This window comes from Pteronotus mesoamericanus, unplaced genomic scaffold (genome assembly GCF_021234165.1).
Source record: "Pteronotus mesoamericanus isolate MK-2021 breed Mesoamerican mustached bat unplaced genomic scaffold, CSHL_Meso_final scaffold_36, whole genome shotgun sequence".
In the NCBI taxonomy this organism is placed as follows: Eukaryota; Metazoa; Chordata; class Mammalia; order Chiroptera; family Mormoopidae; genus Pteronotus; species Pteronotus mesoamericanus.
In genome coordinates this window covers 16,697,220-16,718,040 of record NW_026555313.1, presented here as the reverse complement: position 1 = coordinate 16,718,040, position 20,821 = coordinate 16,697,220, and the positions used below count along the sequence as shown (strand labels likewise).

The 20,821-nt window shown below is 41.2% G+C and overlaps 2 protein-coding genes across 2 annotated transcripts in view; one reads left to right on the top strand and one right to left on the bottom strand.

Moving 5' to 3' along the window:
- Positions 1-2,778: 2,778 nt before the first annotated feature.
- PTS (6-pyruvoyltetrahydropterin synthase) lies at positions 2,779-10,077 on the bottom strand. The gene is made up of 6 exons (XM_054592432.1): positions 9,929-10,077; positions 8,369-8,448; positions 7,087-7,109; positions 6,653-6,709; positions 4,258-4,328; positions 2,779-4,067 (listed from the first exon to the last, which is right to left on the bottom strand). Exons 1-6 carry the CDS (start codon positions 10,006-10,008, stop codon positions 3,944-3,946), a joined length of 435 nt encoding a protein of 144 aa, XP_054448407.1. The 5' UTR covers positions 10,009-10,077; the 3' UTR covers positions 2,779-3,943.
- The window catches only part of IL18 (interleukin 18), a 79,501-nt gene continuing 68,511 nt past the window's right edge, over positions 9,832-20,821 (top strand). The window contains exon 1 of the mRNA XM_054592427.1: positions 9,832-10,221. The gene's annotated coding sequence lies outside the window, so the exon portion shown is untranslated. The remainder of the gene's footprint in view (positions 10,222-20,821) is intronic.

Genomic DNA, 20,821 nt, shown 5'->3' with positions numbered 1-20,821 from the left:
GGCCCTCTCTACTTGTGTCAAACTTACTCCCTACAAGCTAGGACAGTAATTATGAACCAACCTTGTCAATGAGCCCTGCATCCAGGCTAACAAATTACAGTGTGGTCTTGAGGATGGCAGTTTACTGAAAGATCCTTGATTCAGAATTCCAGTTTACCTTTAGTTAAATTAGTAGCTGGGAACTAAAATAAATTTTGCCCACAAATGGAAATGGAAAATTTCCAGAGATGGCAGGCACTGTTGCTCATTCAATATCTAATTATTCAGCATCTGTTAAATGCAGCAGGCACTGAGTTAGGTCCTGAGGCAACAAGAGTGAATAAGGTAGACAAGGCACTGGTCCTCATGAAGTTGACATCCTTGCAGTTGGGATGGATAATAAACTAATAAGCAAATAAATAAGATAAAAGAAAACATACACATAATTTTAAAACTGCAAGATGGGGCATATATAGATGTTATTAATAGAAAATAACACAGGGTTTCTACCTATAATGGGTGATCACAAGGTTGACATTTAGGCTGGGACCTGAAGACTGATAGGTTTTATGAAGGGGGTGGGGTAGAGGACAGGGGCAGCATTCTAAGCAGAAGAGCATGACAAGAGAAAAATTCTAAGAATGTCCTATGTTAAATTATAGCAGGCTAGAGGAAGAGACAAGGAAGATTAACCAGTGAACTACAGCAGACCAAAACCAATCAGAGTGCTCACATTCTTGAATATATGTTGAAACTCTGCATCAAGTTCCAGGCAGCTATCTAGAAAGACCAGCCTTCCACCAACCACATCCTGCATATGCATAAACCTTCCATACTGCTGCCCACAACCAATCCAGAAACATAGAATGCTTCTTCCTTATGGACTATCCTCTATCCTAGAACTTTCTCCCCTTCAGAACCTTTTCCTGCCCCCTTTATCTATAGCCAATGTAAATTCTTATAAAAACAACTTACATCTTTCTTCCCCCAACTCTTTGTATGAAAAAGCCCCATCAACCCTAGGATGGCAACGCATCTGTATTCTCCATCTTACCCTGCTGCTGCTGTTGGTTTAGACTGCATGCCCCAGGACCTGGTCTTTTTCTGGCTAGGATGTGGCTCAATAAACCCTTTCTTTCAGGGCAACTCTCAGCCTTAAAGATTTTTGTTTAACAGGCAGAAAATGCAAAGATCTTGATGAAGGGAGGAAACGGGTGTGCCTTAGGACCTGAGAAAAGGCGAATGTAAAACATAGTCAACAGTTTGAGGCTGGGGAGTAGGCTGGTTCATATAGAGCTTGGCAGGCTAATGGGAAGAGTTTGGATTGCATCAAGAGGAAGCGTTCAAGGGATAACATGGGAGGAAGAGGAAGGGTGGTGACAGGAGTGTGGGAGAGAACCACAGTGAAAGCAGACCAGTTAAGAGGCCATGTCAGTAACCCAGGCAAGAAATGGTGGCCGTTGCACTTAGGTGATAACATTGGAAATATACACAAAATCATTATATATGTTAAAGGTAAAACATATATAACTTTCTGACAGATTAAAAGAATCAAGACCAACTCCCAGATTTCTGGCTTGAAAAAAAAAATGGATGGTAGTGGCATTTTTAGGGAAGACTGGTGAAGAACAAATTTTAAAGGAGAAATCAGAAATTCACTTTGCGAATGTTAAGTTTGAGATGCCCACAAGATACCCTGCTACCCATCTATGGCTCTATCTGTGGGCAAATAACTTTGAAAGGTAAAAGACAAAACTAGCCCTTCGGTTTCTGTAGGTTGTTATTGGCCACAGTGCTCATATTTAGGATACTTGTGGAAAATGAAAAGGGTTTTTCAATTTAGCTCATATTTATCATACTAAATGGGGAATTTTTACTGATTATTAAACTGGTTGGATGAAGGTGAACTTGGGTTGAATTACCAAGGATTTGTTTCCTGGGCATCTTTAAGAATAAAAGCCTCGGATATTGTTTCTTTAGCCAACAACCGAAAAAAAGAAAAAAAAGGAAAAAAAAAGGGAGGCAGGGGAGAAAAGCAGTGTTCTACTTCTCTTTTTAAATGCTAGTATTACTCCTGTATCGGTGGTGACACAACACGGTGGGAGAGGGTGGGTGGATTTTTGAAGAACACACACCAACTGCAGAGCTACTTGAAAGTATAACTCCAGCTTAAAAACCCACCAGCGCAAGAACCACCTTCCCCTGCTTTTCTTTTGTGGTGATAAGCAGTTCTTTCTGTAGCTATGTGGACATAGTGTTTACTTGGGGCACTTTCCAAGTGTCTTGCAACAACAGAATCTTGCTATAAAGTTAAATTGTGTGAAACTTTCTATGTGCAAGGGAGGCTAGAAATACCAGACATAACAAAAGCAAAATGAACACAATCTGTTTCCCATCTTTAACGTAATTCCATTTCCAGAAAGAATATAAAAGTTTGGAGTTTAAAAAACTTAATGGACACTTATTATGGGTCTAGTCTATTAGTGATCACATATACACAGCTGATACTATCCTGGCCATTTTTATAACCCAGTGGTGGAGACTACATCAACTAAGACAATAAAAACGATTGTTGAATTCTGGTCACTCTGTTCACAGTAATATAGTCAATATAATTTTTTCTTAACTTCTCACCTTGGAGTTGGTTTTAATTTCAAGAATTATCTTTCAAAGATTTATATTTATCTAGAAATGTCCAAACGTGTATCATAAGAATTTCTGAGTTTGAGTCAAACCGACAACAATTGCCTGAAAGTAAAATCTCAACAAATTTGAGAAAATGCTCCAGAAAGTGGCAGTTTTGCACTTTATTTTATACATTACAATCAAAGGAGATGGGGTAATGGGGTTACACAAAATTCATTGGTGATACATTAGGGAGGAGGGAGAAAACAAAGCATGGAAATCTCTGGGGTTACATAAAAAGTGAAACAAATGGACACAAACTTCTTTTACATAGGTGAGTATAGGACCATTAACAGTTAATTAACATGATAATAACAATTTGTGGTCCCTGCTTTGTCTTCTGAATTAAAATTCATCAAATGGCCATAAGGTTTGGAAACATGAACAAATATACATAATAAGTAGTTTACTGATACTCTTTGAGACATTCAATGTGCTGTTCCTCATTAGCAATGCACATTTCAATAATAAGCTATCCAAAACTGCAATGAACAATGTGCACTGAAGTAGCACTTTCATTAATCCTTGTGTATCTATCCACAATGTATTGCCTCAGATGATCGGTGTTTCTAATTTTCATTGAATAAACTTGTGCCTATAGCATATCCTAGAAGTAATCAAAGAGTTCAATCTATTCAGAAATATATGTTTCCAGACTTTGTGGTTACCTCTATTTTAATTTTTCAGAAGATTCGCCTACTGTAAGTCTTATCAACACCTCTGCCATTTATATTAGACCAGAAAAATAATGAATACTAAAAACAAGATAAGTAAAACAAAAATGTTTCTGCTTTCAACAATTCTACACCAAAACATTTTGCTGAAATGAAGTGATTTTTTTTTTTTTTTTTTTTTTTTGAGTGATGGAGAGGGAGGGAGAGAGGGAGAGAAACATTGATCAGTTGCCTCTCACATGCGCCCTGGCTGGAAACTGAACACACAACCCAGGTATGTGCCCTGACTGGAATCAAATTGGCAGCCTTTGGCTTTGCAGGAGAATGTCTAACCAAGCCACACCAGTTAGGGCTGAAATGAAGTGATTTTTATCTGTACAAAACAGACTCTCTAAATGATACTCAGGGTAAGTTACATGTTTGGCTTTAAAATAAATTTGAATTTAAAACGTTTTACTCACAATGATTTCAAAAAATGAGGCATTCCAGAACACAATGTGGAAATGCAGTAATTATGTGATGACTTCTTAATAGTCCAAGGGAATAAAGATATTTTTCAAATTTGGAAAGAAATTATATCTTTCTATAGTATTAACCCCTAAAGGCTATTCTCCTTTATAGACTACAATATTGTTGTCAGTTTCATGTACTTTTACTTTATAAAGAATTCCCACAGGAAGAAATTTCTGGAGGTTTTCCCAGATATATACAGCTACATTTTCTGTTGTGCTGCAGAAGAAAAGAAAAGATCAAAAGACTAATAAATAAAATTTCATGTTTAATATTTTCAGAGAACAGAAATTCTATTTTAAAAGGTGTCATTAAACTAAAACGTTAGAAATCACAAAATAATTAGATAAAATGTTAAAATCAATTCTTCTTTCCTACTATCTATATTACATAAAATAGTCACACCCACCTTACAACATCTGCAAAGTATGGCACATCTAGGTCCAGATTCTTATGATCAAGGGGCTTCATAATAGCCTCCTATAGGCAAAACAAAGGAAAAACACCAATTCCATGTATGACTCAAATCCCAAAGTGTTCCCCCTTTGCCTCTAACACTTATCAATCAACCACTAATTCAATACATTTAAGTATTTTACCTGTGTCTTACAAAACATTTTCAGAAAGCTTAAAATTGTGAAATAAAGTTCTCCATAATGGCTGCTTATCCTAGTTACTGAATGCAAAGAAGAAACCAAAAAGTAGAGAATTCACTGGAGCTTTCTCATAACAAGCCACTGTGATTTAGAATTCAATTTAATATTTCCTGCATTCTGTCCAAAAAGTTACCAGAAATACTTCTCCATAACAGTCTTACCTTCAAGACAATGCCACAATGTCAATGGACAAAGATTCAGTGAGTACTACATTTTATAAAGCAGGCTAAGACTGAAATTATGTTAATAGTTCTGAATTTGTCCTATAAGAAGTAATTTAAGAATAATCTTGAACCCTTAGAAGAAAAAATATAAAACATAAAAGCTATTGTTTCCTAGTGCTTATATATATTAACATAATATTTCCCTTATGAATAGCAAGAATTGTTATTGCCTTATTCTAAGTTTTTAGCTATATTATACAAAACTAAGTATTTTCTAGGTATTTACTTTTAGCTATATTGTACAAAATCTAAACAATCTAATTTTCCATATAGTATGATCCAGCAAAGTTATATTAATAATAAAAATAGCAATCATTTTTGAGCAAAACCAGAATCATATAAAAATAGTAAGTCCTAAACCAAACAAACTTTAAAACAGATCAAATGATATCTACATGGATATTAGTAAAATGACCACCTTTGTTTTATCTTTAATTCCAGTTCAAGTCCCAACTTTTCCATTGAAACCTCTTCAACAGGGCTCTTTCTAACTCAGCTCTGTATGCCATGATGAGCCACTTTTACTGATGGAAATGTGTGGTGTTCTCCAAAGTGCTATACAAAGGTGTGTTTAATCATACTGCTTGCTTGGGAGATCTCATATTTCTCATACTGTTGTTTCGTATTGTTTAACACTCAGTGTATATATATTTTATGTCCCAAATAAATGCAAAAACTGTCTTTATAGCTTTCCAAAAGTACTTTGAGCACAGTGCTCTTTGTTCATTTATTCATTCTCTTATTCATGTATTCAACCTAGTGAGAACTTATTCTTTTTTCAATTTTTTATTTAAAAATTTTTTTCACTTATACTTTACATTCAATATTATTTTATATTAGTTTCAGATGTACAGCATAATGGTTAGATAATCATATACTTTACAAAATGTTCTCCCTGATATTTCCAAACCCATCTGGCACCATACCTAGTTATAATATTATTGGCTATATTTCCTGTATTTTACATTCCCATATTCCCATGACTATTTTGTAACTACCAATCTGTATTTCTCAATCCCTTCACCCTGTGAGAACTTACTCTTTACTTTCTAGAAAAAAAGAATATGAGCACTCTGTGCGTAAGGGCCATGTCTGATTCATCTTTGCACCCCTAGGACTTAGCTCAAACACTGATGCAAAATAGGCAAACTTGAATATATGTATGATAAGTAATATGAAAGAAGTAATGACAATCAATAGCAGCATTTTATGAAACAAATACCAAATTTTAGAACAACAGTAAGGAGCAGACCTGAAGCAAAGAACTAAATAAACAGGTGAAATGATGGCATAATAAAAAACCAAGCTGAAGGAACTCTACTCCCATCTTTGTAAAGGATTAACCATACGACCTAGGGCAAGTTAGTTAACTACTAAGCAACTCTCAATCTATGGCATGAATAAATTGGCTTAGATATTATCTAAGGTCTCTTACAATGAAAGAATTCTAAAAGGATACAATTAATAAGTCCTTTATTGAACACATAATTTTGTGTTATCTCTATGATGAACTGCCCCATTGACTTCATAATAATGCTAGAATGAATAAAACAGGGTAAAGTTAAAATCTATGATCAAAGTCATAAGGGAAATTTAGAGGAAAAAAAAAGCTTCAAGAAGCAAGCTGCATTTTGAAAGAACAGTAGAATGTGTTAAACACAGGAAATCAGGATATGCCAACAAGCAATACAAGATGAGCGTGCTACATTTATTCCCATAATTGTTAATACAACTGTGACTCATTTCCATCAAGACACCCAAACACCATTGGAAAAGCATGAAAGTAGTTCCTCCAACTATGCCCCTACTCCCACACTCTACTCGACTCACACTGTCATGAAACCTCTGGCGATACTGGTGGTGAAGTGAAAAGGGAACCATCAAATATTATACAGCACATAATAAGCACTAAACATGTCATTACCTCCATACACTCTTTGAGGTCAGTCAAATTCATAACCATTCCTGTAACAGGATCAATCTAAAGAATAAACAAAGGTAAATATTACTACAATATGCTCATGATATTTAAACTTCTGTTAAATTATTAGAGACTATACAATGCGCAGAAATTGTGCCCACATTTGCCTTTATCCCCAACAAAGTCATCAGTCTCAACATGGAAACACCAAATGCTCCAGGCATCCTTTTCACTGTACTACTCTTCTACCTGTCTACATATAGCACATTAAAGATAACATTTTGGGAAAGGCCTGGAATGGTAGCAGCTCACACAAACGAAGGACAACAATGAAACAATACTGATTTGAACAGAATTTTTCAATATAGAATCTATCACGTTGGCAGACAGAGGGTCCAGCAATCTGTACAAACCATACAGATATATTCGGCACATACCTCTCCATGTACTGTCACCACAACTATGGGAAAGAAAACAAAATATCAAAAACCAACATGACTTTCAACAGATTAACATCCAAGCACAAGTTTGCAACATAAATTATTAGATCTCTACCCCACAAAGCTGTATTTATATTTTTCCCAAAACATCTGTTCTCTTAGTTATGACCTTTTTATCAACCAAAGCAAGAGTCAACCAAGACAGAGGAGCTTAGCAGGAGCTTTAGCTAAGCAGAGGAGCTTAGCCAAAGCCAGTAAGTATATAATTCTACTTATAATGCTGATGTACTAGTTAGGAATCTCCAAGAGAGAGGATCAAGATGCTGCTCAATCACTGCCTGTAAAAGTAAAAAATGTACAGGAAGAAGTCCAGCCACACATGGGTCTGGTCCAATTTGGGACAGTACCTTTCTAAGGAATCAAAACTACCACTGGACATAAAACTCTTTTGGGGTGGGGGGAAGCTAAAACTCTATCCCTGTACTTAGATGAATGTATACAGTTTACAGTAATGCTTTGTAAATTAACAAGTGGTTGTATAAAGCATTTGAAAAATCTTGATAATCAGAATGCTTTACAATTTAATAACCTCTATATTTTTTTAGCTCCATACAGACACCATGGGATATTATATGATAAGTGAACAATTAAGAATGAGAGGTATCATATAATGGATCAGTAAGCAGCAGTAACTAAATGAGGAATACTGATTTTCTGACACCTTTCCTGTTTTACTCCACCATACCATATGTTGTGATACTCAATGGCTTATGCACCTGTTTTTTGAGGTATCAGCTTTATCTAAAAGAATCAACTCTCTTACTCTTGCATAAATTCTTTCTTGGAACACTGCTGGCAAAGCTTTAGATCCAACCTATCTTCCTACCATATAGCATATTCCCAACCAATATTCCCCTTTTGTCAGTGATTACTTATTCGAAGAATATCTAATTTTAACATTAGCCTCAGCAACACCTAATTAGAATGAAACACGGTGCCAAAAGAATCTCGTGTACACTAAGGCCAAAGAAAAATTATTTAAACCACTCATTGTTTAGGACTATCTGTAACAGAGCAGACAATTAATTGCAGGGTAAAAGTTAAGGCACATCCAATGAAGGCAACAGCTGTTTTCATTTTGAACTTCCATTTAACTTCTCATTAAAGGCTCAAAGCTTTATGTTCTCTCCATAAGACTTTTTACTCATTAAGATTATATTTGCTAAATATTCTTCCACTCTTATTGAAAGGGCTAAAATTGCATCCATTTTCCTCTCACCTTTGTAATTGTGCCCATGACCATTTGGATTGTTGCATTTCCCAAACAGTTTCAAGTTTTCTTCATTACTCAGAGATTTGCTGATCAGAAAAAAAAAAAAAGTCAACATGAGACCAGTTCAGACACCCTCCCTGTTCCCTACACTTATTATTTGTTCTAGCCTTTGAAACACTTCACAAATCATTAATACTTTAGCTCACCAAATGAAGAATTATAAATCAACTGGATTTCATTATTCAGCTTTATGTCAGGAAACACAGTATGCCCCCTAGGAAGACTAACATACCATACAAATTAGCATAAACAAATTCAACCCCCTTTGTTCCACAGCAAGATTCCAAAAACTGATCTGCTCAAGGTCCTTCCATTTTTCAATTCAACAAACATTTATTGAGTACCTACTACATGTTACGCACAGCTGAATGATAAACAAAAGATGTTTATCCTTAAGTGGCTTAAAATCTCATTGCTCCTGAAAAATAATTACATTACCTGTTTGTCTCTTCTTTACCAATCTTGCTTTATTATGCCTGCCTACTGATAACTTCACCGATCCACTGGGGGGCATGCAGACAAGGGAAATTTTAAAATTACAATACTTAACTGTTGCTCTAGGCAGAGAACACTTTGTTTAATGGATTTTTATACCCACATCTGTCCAATCTTTGCATCTTTAATGAGTCCTTACTACCCTCATACATTTAAGCGTTGTTATACCATCCCTTTCTTTTTGAGACCCTCTTTTATTATTTCCCCCACCTTCACCTTCTCCTGCTCCTGCACGTTAGGTTTAGAGTGCTGCAGTTCACAAAGCTTTTGCACGAAATTATCTCTGTACGTTCCACAGCATTGACCAGATTGTACGCTCCATACAGAAGCAGCGACAGGTGCGCGTTGATCACTGCTGCATCCTGTTACCTAGCACAAGATCTGACAAGCACCCAAGAAATACATTATTATCCTTATTTTACAGCCGAGGAAGCGGGTGCTCAGGGGGTGGAAGTTACTAATGAGTGGCAAATCTCTCCTCAGAATCTATTCTTTTGTGCTATCAAGCACTCATCGTGCTATGGGTTCAAATTCCAACTGTGCTGCTTGCTCTCAGAGATACCTAAGGAAAGTGAACATCTGCATTCATGTTATCTTCGGTAAAAGGGGGATAAAACTCTGCATGTTGTAATTATTTATATTGTTTACGGTACCTCCTGGCATGTAGTAGTAGCCTACTGTTTACGATGTGACTGGCACTGTGTAATCTGGGCAAGTTTAACCTCTGTGAACGTTACAGCAACCCTCTGAGGTAACGAGGAGAACCTGAGGGACACTGAATTTGCTTCAGGTCGAAGAGCCGTCTCACTCCGCTGTCGGCTCGGGTTACTCAGCCACCTCACGGCCTTTTCAGGAGCCTGGTCAATCCAGTAGTCACGTTACAACGCCACCCACGAGACCTGGGGGCCACCGAACAACAGCATGCGCGAGCCTGCCCCCGCGTCGCTGCGCACGCCTGCCCTTCCCCGGCCAGGCCTCGCCCCCACCACTGACACTGTGGGCACAACCCACCAGTGGAGCCGGTGGGTCGCGCTGAAGGAGACCAGGCGGGAGACTCGGGCCCTGCGACAACGGCCGGAGACGGTACTCATTGCCCTGCAGACCCTCGCGCGCGACGGTTACCTCCTCCCTGTGTGGGCGGCGGGGACTGCGGTGGGCGGAGCCTCTCCGCGGCTGCGCAGTGCGCGCAAGCCCCCACCCCGAAGACGCTCTCAGCTACGCCGTGCGGCTGGGCTCCCTCTGCCGGCCTGGAGGATGTAACAGGAGTCCCTGACGAGTGGGATCTCTGGATAGTCAGATCTCAGGTAGGTGGGTATGCTTAGCCGCGGTCAAATGAATAGGGTTTTAATGTCGATTTTTATTTCTGCTCAGCCTGAGGCCATGTCACTCCAGGTACACTTTGGGCCGCAGAGGGACTTCTGTGAGCCGCCCCTCTCATTCACTTCTAGAAAGCCCTGGTTTACAATAGAAACCTCCAGTAACCTGTTACTCAAATTAACCCAGGGGCCAGTCTTCTTAGCATAAATGGAGCAGGAATTCCAGAGCAAGTGCCAGACCACGTGGCTTTCAGAGATTATAGTACCTTTGGATTGTTTCTCAAGATTCTTACTTAGGAAAATTCTCAAGCTGTCCTCATGCACATGCATGCATGAAATCATTTATTACTCTGGGTTGGCATAGTGTGAATACATGCATCAGTGAACACACACACTTCAGCAATTCTATGTTGAATGTAGAAACCTCCAGAATGAAAAGGTCTTGTTTCCTCATAGCTGCTCATAGGGAATATCCACACAACCTACAGGTCCCAATGTCACAGGTGAACACGGGTAACCAGGTTCTTGGTGATCGTGGACAAAAAATTGAACCAAACACACAGAGTTTATAGCAGAAAGCGAGGAAAAGCAGATTTATTAAGCCACACAGAACATGGGAACAGGCCAACTCTGAGCAGAGTGGAGCAAAGAAAGAAGAGCCTAACAGCAGCAGCAGCAGCAGCAGCAGGGGCAGCAGGAGCAGCAGGAGCAGCTGGAGCAAGGCAAAAAAAGGGAGGAACTCAGGGGCTAGAGGACTTTTATTCCTTAGGGTGGGCCTTCCTTTCCTTGACTGGCTACTGGGAGGAGGGTCCCACAGTGCTAATTCATTATAATGAAGTAGAGGTCAGGTAGCATCTTCTGCGCACGGGCAGTCCTGATTCACTAGGATTCAATGCTTCTCCAGAAGCAGAAACTACCAGACTTAGGACAGGGTCTCCGCCCTTTATCCATGTTCTTTATCTCCTGGGGCACCTCTGGAGTTTCCTCCTTCCTGACTATCTCCTGCCTCAACTTCCCCCTTGAGAGGCACGGTTCTCGAAAATATTTTTGGTGTTGTTGAAGGGTGAAGGTCATCCTTCTGTAACTTCTTCTGGCTTATATGGGGCAGTAGTCCCTGCCTATCGAGAACCATGAAACTCTCGCCCTATTCTATCTAGAGGTTGAAGAGGGACTCCTGAGGCCATCGCAGACACTGTATGTTGGTCAGTTTCGACGTCATTCTCAGGAAGGGTTGGAAACCCTGGACCATCATCAATTTGAAGTGGAACTGCTTAAGTCTAGAATATACAAGTTTAACAAGTAAATTAAACAAACAAGGTTCTAAAAGTAATAATATCAACAATGTTATTAAGAGACCTAGGAGAGGTAGTAGCCATGTTAAACTAGGGAACCAGGAGGTCAGGGTATCCCTAGTTCCTTGGCCCTGTTTATTATATCTGTATAGCCACTCTGCCTGCTCATAAATTTTCCTTATGTTAGTTTCAACCATTCCAGAATCATTTATATAGGTGCAGCAGTTTTTATTGATAACAGCACATACCCCACCTTGTTCTGCCAGAAGATAGTCAAGGGTGAGGCGATTATCCATGACTACATTTGCCAGTGAGTCTACTGATCTTGATAGTCCAGCTAGAGCATCAGCAGTACCTTGGGAAACTTCTTCTATAATCTTAGTGAGTTCCCTTAGGGTGCCCTCATGGTAGGCGAAACCTCCCCCAGGGGATTCAGCAGCTGTAGTGGCAACAGCTCCAGCCACTACAAAGCCAAAAGCTCGTTTTTCTCTCCCTAGGGACAGATTTCTAGGACCCTGGGTTATGTTTATAGCAGTAAGGTCTTGGGGTGCCAGGGTCCCTAAGGTACAGTCACCTCCATGTTTAGAGTTGCTGAGATGTGTGTAAGCAATAGCTTCTTGCAGTTCTGAATGATCTGTTAGCCAGTTGCTAGGAGTCCCACACAGCCAGACAAGGCCTGGGGATGCTGCTATGACTGTGGCTTCAGCAGAGTTATATTTTTTAAGGAGGGTAAATGGCAAGGGGGAAAGGCAATTTTTAAGGGGGCCTAGATTATATTCCTGATCTTCCCTTCCTGCAGGGGGTGGTAGGAATTTTGCTAATACCCCTTGAACAGGTTGGTTCAATTTCCAACTAACACATTTTGAAGTATCATTGGTATCTGCATTATGAGTTTTGTCAAAGCAGCAATGGGTACTATTAGGAATGCAGTTAGAATCATAATTTGGGTAGCATAATATATGTGACCAATTTAAAGGTTTAACAATGTCTCCCTCAGAAAGATTCCCTAGGAATCTGGAATTTGAAAGAGAGGCCAGGGCTTCGAATGGGTTAATAGCCCCGGTATGAGTATTATTATAACATGGGGTGCATCCTATAGTACTATCGCATTTAAGAGACATATCCTGCTTTTCGCTGCCCATTCTGTACAAAGCTGCTCCCATCAGTGAACCATTCGTTGTCAGGATTTTCTAACGATTGGTCTAACAAGTCAGTCCTGCTGGAGTGAGTAAGATTAATAATGTCTGAGCAGGAATGGGTCAAATCTGGGGATGATTCTGTAGGTATTAAGGAGGCTGGATTCAAGGTATTACAGGTCTTTACAGTTACTTCAGGACTGTCCAGAAGAAGGGCCTGATATTTGGTCAATCTATTTCCAGTTAGCCAGAGCTGCACTTTCATTTCTAAAACTCCTTGTACCTGGTGTGGGGTTAAGACCTCTAACTTCTGACCAAGAGTTAGTTTACCAGCTTCCTCAGTTAGTATCGCTGTGGCTGCAAGTGCTCTTAAACACGGAGGCCACCCAGTTGCTACACTGTCCAGTTTCTTTGAGAAATATGCAACCGGTTGAGGTTCATTCCCTAGTCTCTGGACTAAGACCCCTAAGGCTATTCCTTGCCTTTCTGCTACATATAGAGAGAAAGGCTTGTTTAAGTTAGGGATGCCTAAGGCTGGGGCCTCGGCTAGGGCCTGCTTGGTTTATTAAAAGCCTGATCACATTCCTTCTCCCATATAATGGGTTCAGTGTCTGGCCCCTTAGTAGCGTCGTACAAAGGTTTGGCAATTGTTCCAAAGTTGGGGATCCAAATCCTACAGAACCCTGCCATTCCTAAGAAGGAGCGAAGCTGCTATTTAGTAGCAGGTGGAGTTAACTCAATGATGGCTTTAATTCTCTCCTGTGACAATTTTCTAGACCCAGGAGTCAAAATATATCCTAAATAGTTTACTTTTTGTTTGGTAATCTGAGCCTTCTTCTTTGGTACCCTATATCCTCTTTCAGCTAGGAAATTCAGAGTCTGGATGGTATTTTGATCGGAAGTCTCCTTGGAGGGGCTGCAGATTAGTATATCATCTACATATTGCAAAATGGCTCCTTCCTGTAACTGTAGCTCTCTAAGATCCTTCTCTAATACCCTAGTAAAGAGGTGAAGACTGTCCCTGAATCCTTGTGGCAATACAGTCCAAGTGTATTGCTGATGCACCATTGTCTTTGGATCAGTCCATTCAAAAGCAAACAAATACTGAGAGTCAGGATGCAAGGGGACACAGAAGGCATCTTTCAAATCTAACACTGAATACCACTGAGCATTGTCAGGTACCTGTGAGAGCAAGGTATAAGGGTTAGCTACTATGGGATGTAAAGGAACTACTGCTTCATTGACTAACCTTAGATCTTGCACTAGCCTATACTCTCTGGTGGGTTTTATCACTGGTAAGATGGGTGTGTTGCAAGGAGATTCACAAGGAACTATGAGCCCATGCTGTATAAATTTAGTTATGATAGGCTGTAACCCCTCCAAAGCCTCTCGTTTAATAGGATATTGCCTCCTGTGAGGATAAGCTGACCTGGGCTTTAATTGGATTCTACCCGGTAATGCAGTCTTTGCTCTTCCTGGAATCCCTGACTCCCAAACTAGTGGGTTTACTGCATCCAGAACCAAACTTGGAATTTCTTCTTGGTTTTGGCTACTACTGCTTATCATGACCTTGCTTAACTCAAGTGGCTCTTCAGGGAACAACAAAATAGTTCCCATTCGAGCTAAAAGGTCCTGGCCTAACAGAGGGATAGGGCACTGAGGAACAATCAAAAAGGAGTGTTTGAATATTTGACTCTCAAATTGGCAAATAATAGGGAGTGTACAGAAATAGGTCTTAAGATATCCTTTGACTCCCATTACCTTAGCTGATTTGGAGGAAAGAGGTCCAGAGTAAGAGTTAAGGACAGAGTAAGTGGCCCCAGTGTCAACAAGAAAGTTGATTTTCCTACCTGCCACATCTAGAGTTACCCAGGGCTCCTCGGTAGAGATGGGAATATGAGCATTCCCTGGGGCCAACCTCTTCCCCAGGTACCCTCAGTCCTCAAAAGTAGCCATGGCCTTGGGTGATCACCCTTTTCCACTCTGGGAATGGGGGCAGTCTCCCTTCCAGTGCCAGGGGTCAGGACTGGTATCCTTGCATAGAGGACAGGGTCCCGGAGGTGCTCGAGTGCAGTTCTTTGCCCAGTATCCAGGGTACTTGCACTTATAATAGATCTGATCCTTTTGCCCCTGATCTGAGGCCTCCCCGAGCTCCCCTGATGGGGCTGGTTTCCACCAATTGCACTACTAAAAGCTAGTGCAAGGAGCTCAGCTTGCTTCTCCCTTTCCTTCTTTTCTCTAAATCTCTCTTGTTAAAGACTGAGAAGGCCGTATCCCTGAGCTGGTCTAGGGGGGTCTGTGGGCCCATCTGTAACTTCTGAAGCTTCCTTCGAATATCAGGAGCAGACTGACTTATAAAATGCTGTCTTATTAAGATTCGACCCTCCATGGAGGACGGATCCAAGTTCATATATTTCTGGAAGGCTTCTACTAGTCTGTTTCTGAAGAGAGCTGGGTTCTCCTCCTTGCCCTGTGTGATTTCCCTAATCTTTTCATAATTTATAGGTTTCTTGATGCAGTTTCTCATTCCTGCCAGTTGGCAATCTATCATTGCGTCCCTACTCCAGATACCTGCCTCAGTACTGTATCCCCAGTCAGGATCCTGGTCTGGGACGGCTTGGGCGGCAGGCTGGTTAGTGCCAGGGTTCTTTCTGATCTGCATGTCTACGGGCCTCCTCCCAGATCCGCTCTTTCTCATCTGGGGAGCAGCAGGTGCTCAGAATTATGTACAAATCTCTCCATGACATACTAAAGGCTAAAGTAAGAGTCTGGAAATTACTAGTGAAACGCGAAGGGTCCTCCGAGAAACTCCCTAGCCTGTCTTTACATTGTTGTAAGTCAGTTATAGAGAAGGGCACTTGTACTCTTACAGCACCCTCAGGGCCTGCTACCTCCCTCACGGGTAAGAGTGTGGGCGTGGTAGGGAGATAAAAAGCTCCACTCCTAGTTTGTCCTGCTGGGATGAGTATTTCCTCAGCCGGGCGGCTTTAGGTTGTTTACAGCACAAGGTGGTGGAGAGATCAATTCCTCTAAGGCAGGGGCAGAGGTTCCTGAATTCTGGGGTTCCCCCAATCTCCTGTGAGGGACAGGTGGGGAACTGAGGAGGGTATCTTCTAATTGATCAACACTTGGGCCCTTAGGTTCTGTCGGGGCAGTGCTGGGGCAAAAGGAGGGATCTCAGTACAGAGCCATAAATGCCTGCACGTAAGGAATTTCCGACCATTTGTCTCCCCTCCGGCAGAACAGATCTAGTTGTAAGATAGTGTTATAATTCCTGCTCCCATTTGCAGGCCATCTCTCTCCATCTCCTAGTTTATACTGGGGCCAAAAGGTGTTACAAAAGAAAACTAATCTCTTCCTTTTTAGATTTTCAGGGTCAAATTTATTCCAGTTTCTAAGAATGCAACCCAGTGGTGATTTGGAAGGGATGGAAGGTGTGGTTCCCATCTAGACTGCGCTGATCCTAAAGAGAAACACAAAGAGACTCCGTTGCAATCTAGAGGTGTCCCTCTTTGCTTGCCTCGGGAGCTTTCCTAGTGGGCCATAGGGCGTCCCCTGGGGATCCCACCGAACTACCAGACGTCTCTGGCGAAAGAAATCCTAGTGAGAAAGATACTCCCTAGAAACCTAGAGGCGTCCCTCTTTGGTTGCCTCAGGAGCTGTCCTAGTGGGCCACAAGGCGTCCCCCGGGATCCCACCGAACTACCAGACGTCTCTGGCGAAAGAAATCCTAGCGAGTGTCGGCCGACAGAAATCAAAGACTTGAGAGGATAACCAGTCTAGTTTTGTAGAATTATTGGGAGGAACCACCCCAGCATTCTTGAGCAATTGCCTATAATCCTGATGATCCCAGACCCACTGCTCTACCTAAGGCATCAGAACATGTTCTGACTCGTATTTTCCATCTATAGCCTTCAGGTCTGGTGAAAAAGAGGTGTCTTACTAGCAAAATGGTTTCTGGCCCCATAAACTACCAAGAGAGACATCAAGGTGACCTTATTACAAAATTATTCTTTTTCAAATCACAAAGAGGTCACTCATGTATTCTACCTAATTTTATAAAGCTTTAAGAGATTGTACCAAAAAACCAGGACATTTTTTTCCTTCACAAGGCAGGCTGCCATGGGGGATGGGAGTCAAGAAGCAGGACACAGTGAATCACTTTCCTTAACACTAACAGGACAAGGGCTGCCATGGGGGATGGGGTAGCAGAGACAATGCAAAGACCAAGCAGGAAGCAAGGGGAGGAAAAATTCCCCGCCAGTGGGCTATGAGAATGGGCCACATGGCTCCAGACTAAGTAATGGAGATCATTGCGACACAGCCGATGGTGCTAGGAGCCGTGAGAGGCCTGTCTAGCTGGGCTCTGGACACACACTCCCCTTACTCTGAAGGAATGCACCCCAGACCGGCCCGACTGGCCTAACGGGGCAAAGCAGGGGAAGGTAGGACCGTGCGTTGGTCAATGTCCCAAAGGGACTCCGACACCCAACAGCAACATTCACTACCCAAAACCTACACAACCCTTGAACAACTAGTCCCTTTCTCAAATAGGTCTAATATTTGGTAACATTCTGGGTACAAAGACAGCAGGAACCCTACCTAAACAGAGGCAAGTGGAATATGGGTGCAGGTATAAAGGCCAAAACTAATTCAGGAGGACAAGCGTAGAAGATCCTCTGTGGACTTGCTGAGGAGACTGAAAAAGGGAATCATAGCACAGGCAAGGTGGTGACTAATATCCCATGTGGAAGGTCAAACTATGCCTATGAGGGAGCGGCCGCAGGGTGGGGCAGTGTGTTATGGTTTTCACAGTGTGCCTGACCGGTGTGCGGACATTTTCTTGCACCTGGCAGGGACTAAGACTAACCCCGTTCCGCACCCAGGTTATCCTATCACGAGTGTCTTCAAGCGGCGGGCGCCCTTGTGGCTTTTAACTGCCTGACCCGTGCCCGCAATTTAGCAGCCGACCTTCCATCAGGGAACATCAGACTCACCAAAACAGAATAAATGGCAATAGAAAGGAGCATCCTTGAGTGGCAGAGAAGCAAAGGGGCTTACTGCTCCAGTGTCTACTCCTGGCTGGCTCGCCAAAAACTGTCACAGGTGGGCACAGGTAACCAGGTTCTTGGTGATCGCAGACAAAAAATTGAGACAAACACACAGAGTTTATAGCAGAAAGTGAGGAAAAGCAGATTTATTAAGCCACACAGAACATGGGAACAGGCCAACTCTGAGCAGAGTGGAGCAGAGAAGAAAGGAGAAGAGCCTAACAGCAGCAGCAGCAGCAGCAGCAGGGGCAGCAGGAGCAGCAGGAGCAAGGCAAAAAAAAAAAAAAAAGGCGGAACTCAGGGGCTAGGGGACTTTTATTCCTTAGGGTGGGCCTTCCTTTCCTTCATGGGCTACTGGAAGAGGGTCCCACAATGCTAATTGATTATAATGAAGTAGGGGTCAGGTAGCATCTTCTGCGCAGGGGCAGTCCTGATTCACTAGGATTCAATGCTTCTCCAGATGCAGAAACTACCAGGCTTAGGACAGGGTCTCCGCCCTTTATCCATGTTCTTTATCTCCTGGGGCACCTCTGGAGTTTCCTCCTTCCTGACTATCTCCCGCCTCACCAATACCATGTCACCTCTTGCTTCCATTCATGCTTTCATTAAATATTCATTGAATATCTACTGTGAGACTGGAACTGTTGCAACACTGGGAAGGATAGATGAAATCATGGGTGTGGCAGAAATATAAACCCCAATGGTAATTTCTTTCAAATGTCTCAGGTCTCCAGCTATATAGTGTTTGTTCTGCATTAAATTATTAATATGTTATGTAGCAAACATTCTTCACACATTTTTCAAAAATGTTTCTCATCTCCCCTTTGTGCTGTAAAGAAAGAACTTCAAAGAATTATAAACTTCAGAAATTTATTTAATATAGAAAATATCTTTACAGATAGGAAAGCACAGGCCCAGAGAAGTGAATTACTTAACCAAGATCACTTATACTATAAACAATATTTCTTGGGCATTGACTACATCAGAGATACTCCAACAGTCATTGGTTACACAAACACTGTACTCATTCCAAAAAGTTTTAAAAAATCAAAATAAAAGGTAAGAGAAGTAATTTCTGAGAAATTGTTTTACATATTTGCTTCAATAAAATATGTCATTGAATTTGTAGTTCTTGCTCTAAATTATTTTTTTATTAAAGCTAATTCTATATAAAGGTACTCACCATATTCACCCTCAGTGATCCAGTTATCAGTTGAATTGTACTCCCCCAAAATGAGTATGTTACAGTTCTAACCCCAGTACCTCACAATATAACTTTATTTGGAAATAGGGTCTTTGAAGATATAATTAGTTAAGACAAGGTCACTAATTAAGATGGACCCTAATTCCTTTTCCCCTCACTTGTGGACCACATTTCCCTTGAGTGTCTAGACACTGGCCCGTGATGAGTTGAGCTTTGGGAGAGGAAGAGGCCCTGCTGAGGCTTTGAGCCTTAGTTACATGATCACTCGGTTTTACCAACACTTTCTGCATTGGATTACTAGGCATACGCACCTAGATTATAAAATATCATTGATCCCTTTTTGTCTTCTTCAAGAACTTCATAGATGGCAGGGCCAAAGCAGAATTCAGGCATCCTTGGGTCAAAGTCTTATGATTATACTACTAACCTTTATATGTTTAAGCCTCACTCCCCATGTAGTAGGATGGAGTAAAGGTTTATAAACAGAGGAAAGACATGATCAGATCTGTGTACTTCCCAGATGTCAACTACAGTTTCCTTCACCCTTCAGCTCAAGATAAAATCAAAGCTCCCTGTCTTGTCTGGGGGAGTACCATGCCTTTTTGAGGACTTCTGTGAGATATCAGGGGATTTATATTCTTATGATTACTTTGGCCACTAAGCTCCCACATTTGATATATTAGTTCTGTTTAGGCATCTTCTTGCCATTGTGTACCTACTACTGTTGTTCTGTTTCTCACTAACCCAAACACAAGACTTAGAACTTTTACTTTATTGTCACAATGTAAACCTTCACATGTGGCATCTGTTTGTATGGAACACTTAACTAAAGAGGCGGGGTTTGTGATGTTTACAAAAACTCTTAAAGAAGACTGAGAAGGAACTATGTTGGTCCAGGATTGTATGCAGTGAGCCTAACCGTGAATTCACATTTGCTCCTGAAAGACATTTTGGGGGTGGTCTACAGCAATATACAACATGCAGAGGAAGCATGGAAGGTTTAACTGGCCCAGGATTGGAACTCACTGGAGGGAAGGAGTATAACTGAAGGAAAAGGGAACAAGGGATTTTGAGGGTGCTGGCAAAAGTGTGGATTAAGTAACGGACCTAGGGCTGACGTGCGCTATTAGTAAAAACTGTTGGGGGTTTAGAAATGTCAAGATTAAATGGTCTCTAATGCCACCTATTGCCCAATTAAATGAAGAACCACCGATTTTGCATTACTCTCTGAAGAACTACCATATTTTGCCGTGCATAATGCAAACCCACATTTTTTAGCGCATTATACACGGGTTTATTATACTCATTATCATGCCCGTGGTTTGTAACCATTATGCCCATATATAATGTACATCCTCATTTTTCCCTCAAAATAACTGTGCATTATACATGGCAAAATATGATATATACCAGATTAGAAGAAATGCCAGATTTTAGCAGTGTCCTTCAAAACAACATCCTGCCAAGGCTGAGTTGGGGGCAGAGTGGGAGGTGGTAGTAGGTGGTTCAACTGCAGCTGCAAAGAAACAGCCAGTTTAAAAGGAGCCATCGAGCATGACCTAACTGGCTTCCTGTCCCCTGTGAGGACCTGAGGACCAGTGGTAACAGGCAGGCTGTGATAGAAAAAAAAAAAACAGGTACTTTTCAGAGTGATATTCACATTTTACTATCTACAATTATTTGTATTTCTTCTCCCAAGTGTGAGGATCTCTGTCACCCACCTATCTGGTGGTGGTAATGACCCAGTTCTAGTTTTTCTTTCATGTATTCTTGTTACCTAGAGGAAGATATATCCAGTAAATACAAATTTAAAATTCTCTTCAAAAGGTTGTATTAACACTACCTTAATGTATTCAAGGAAAAACCCTAAGAAAATATAAAACCCTAATTATCTCCTGTATTCTG

Bases quoted from the DNA above. Each gene is read 5' to 3' on its own strand.
- PTS (XM_054592432.1), bottom strand. From the start codon at position 10,008: ATGAGTACCGTCTCCGGCCGTTGTCGCAGGGCCCGAGTCTCCCGCCTG. The intron at 8,449-9,928 runs GTGGGTTGTGCC...TTTTCTGATCAG, and splicing joins GCGACCCACCGGCTCCACTG to CAAATCTCTGAGTAATGAAG. The intron at 6,710-7,086 runs GTATGTGCCGAA...TTTATTCTTTAG, and splicing joins TGGTGACAGTACATGGAGAG to ATTGATCCTGTTACAGGAAT.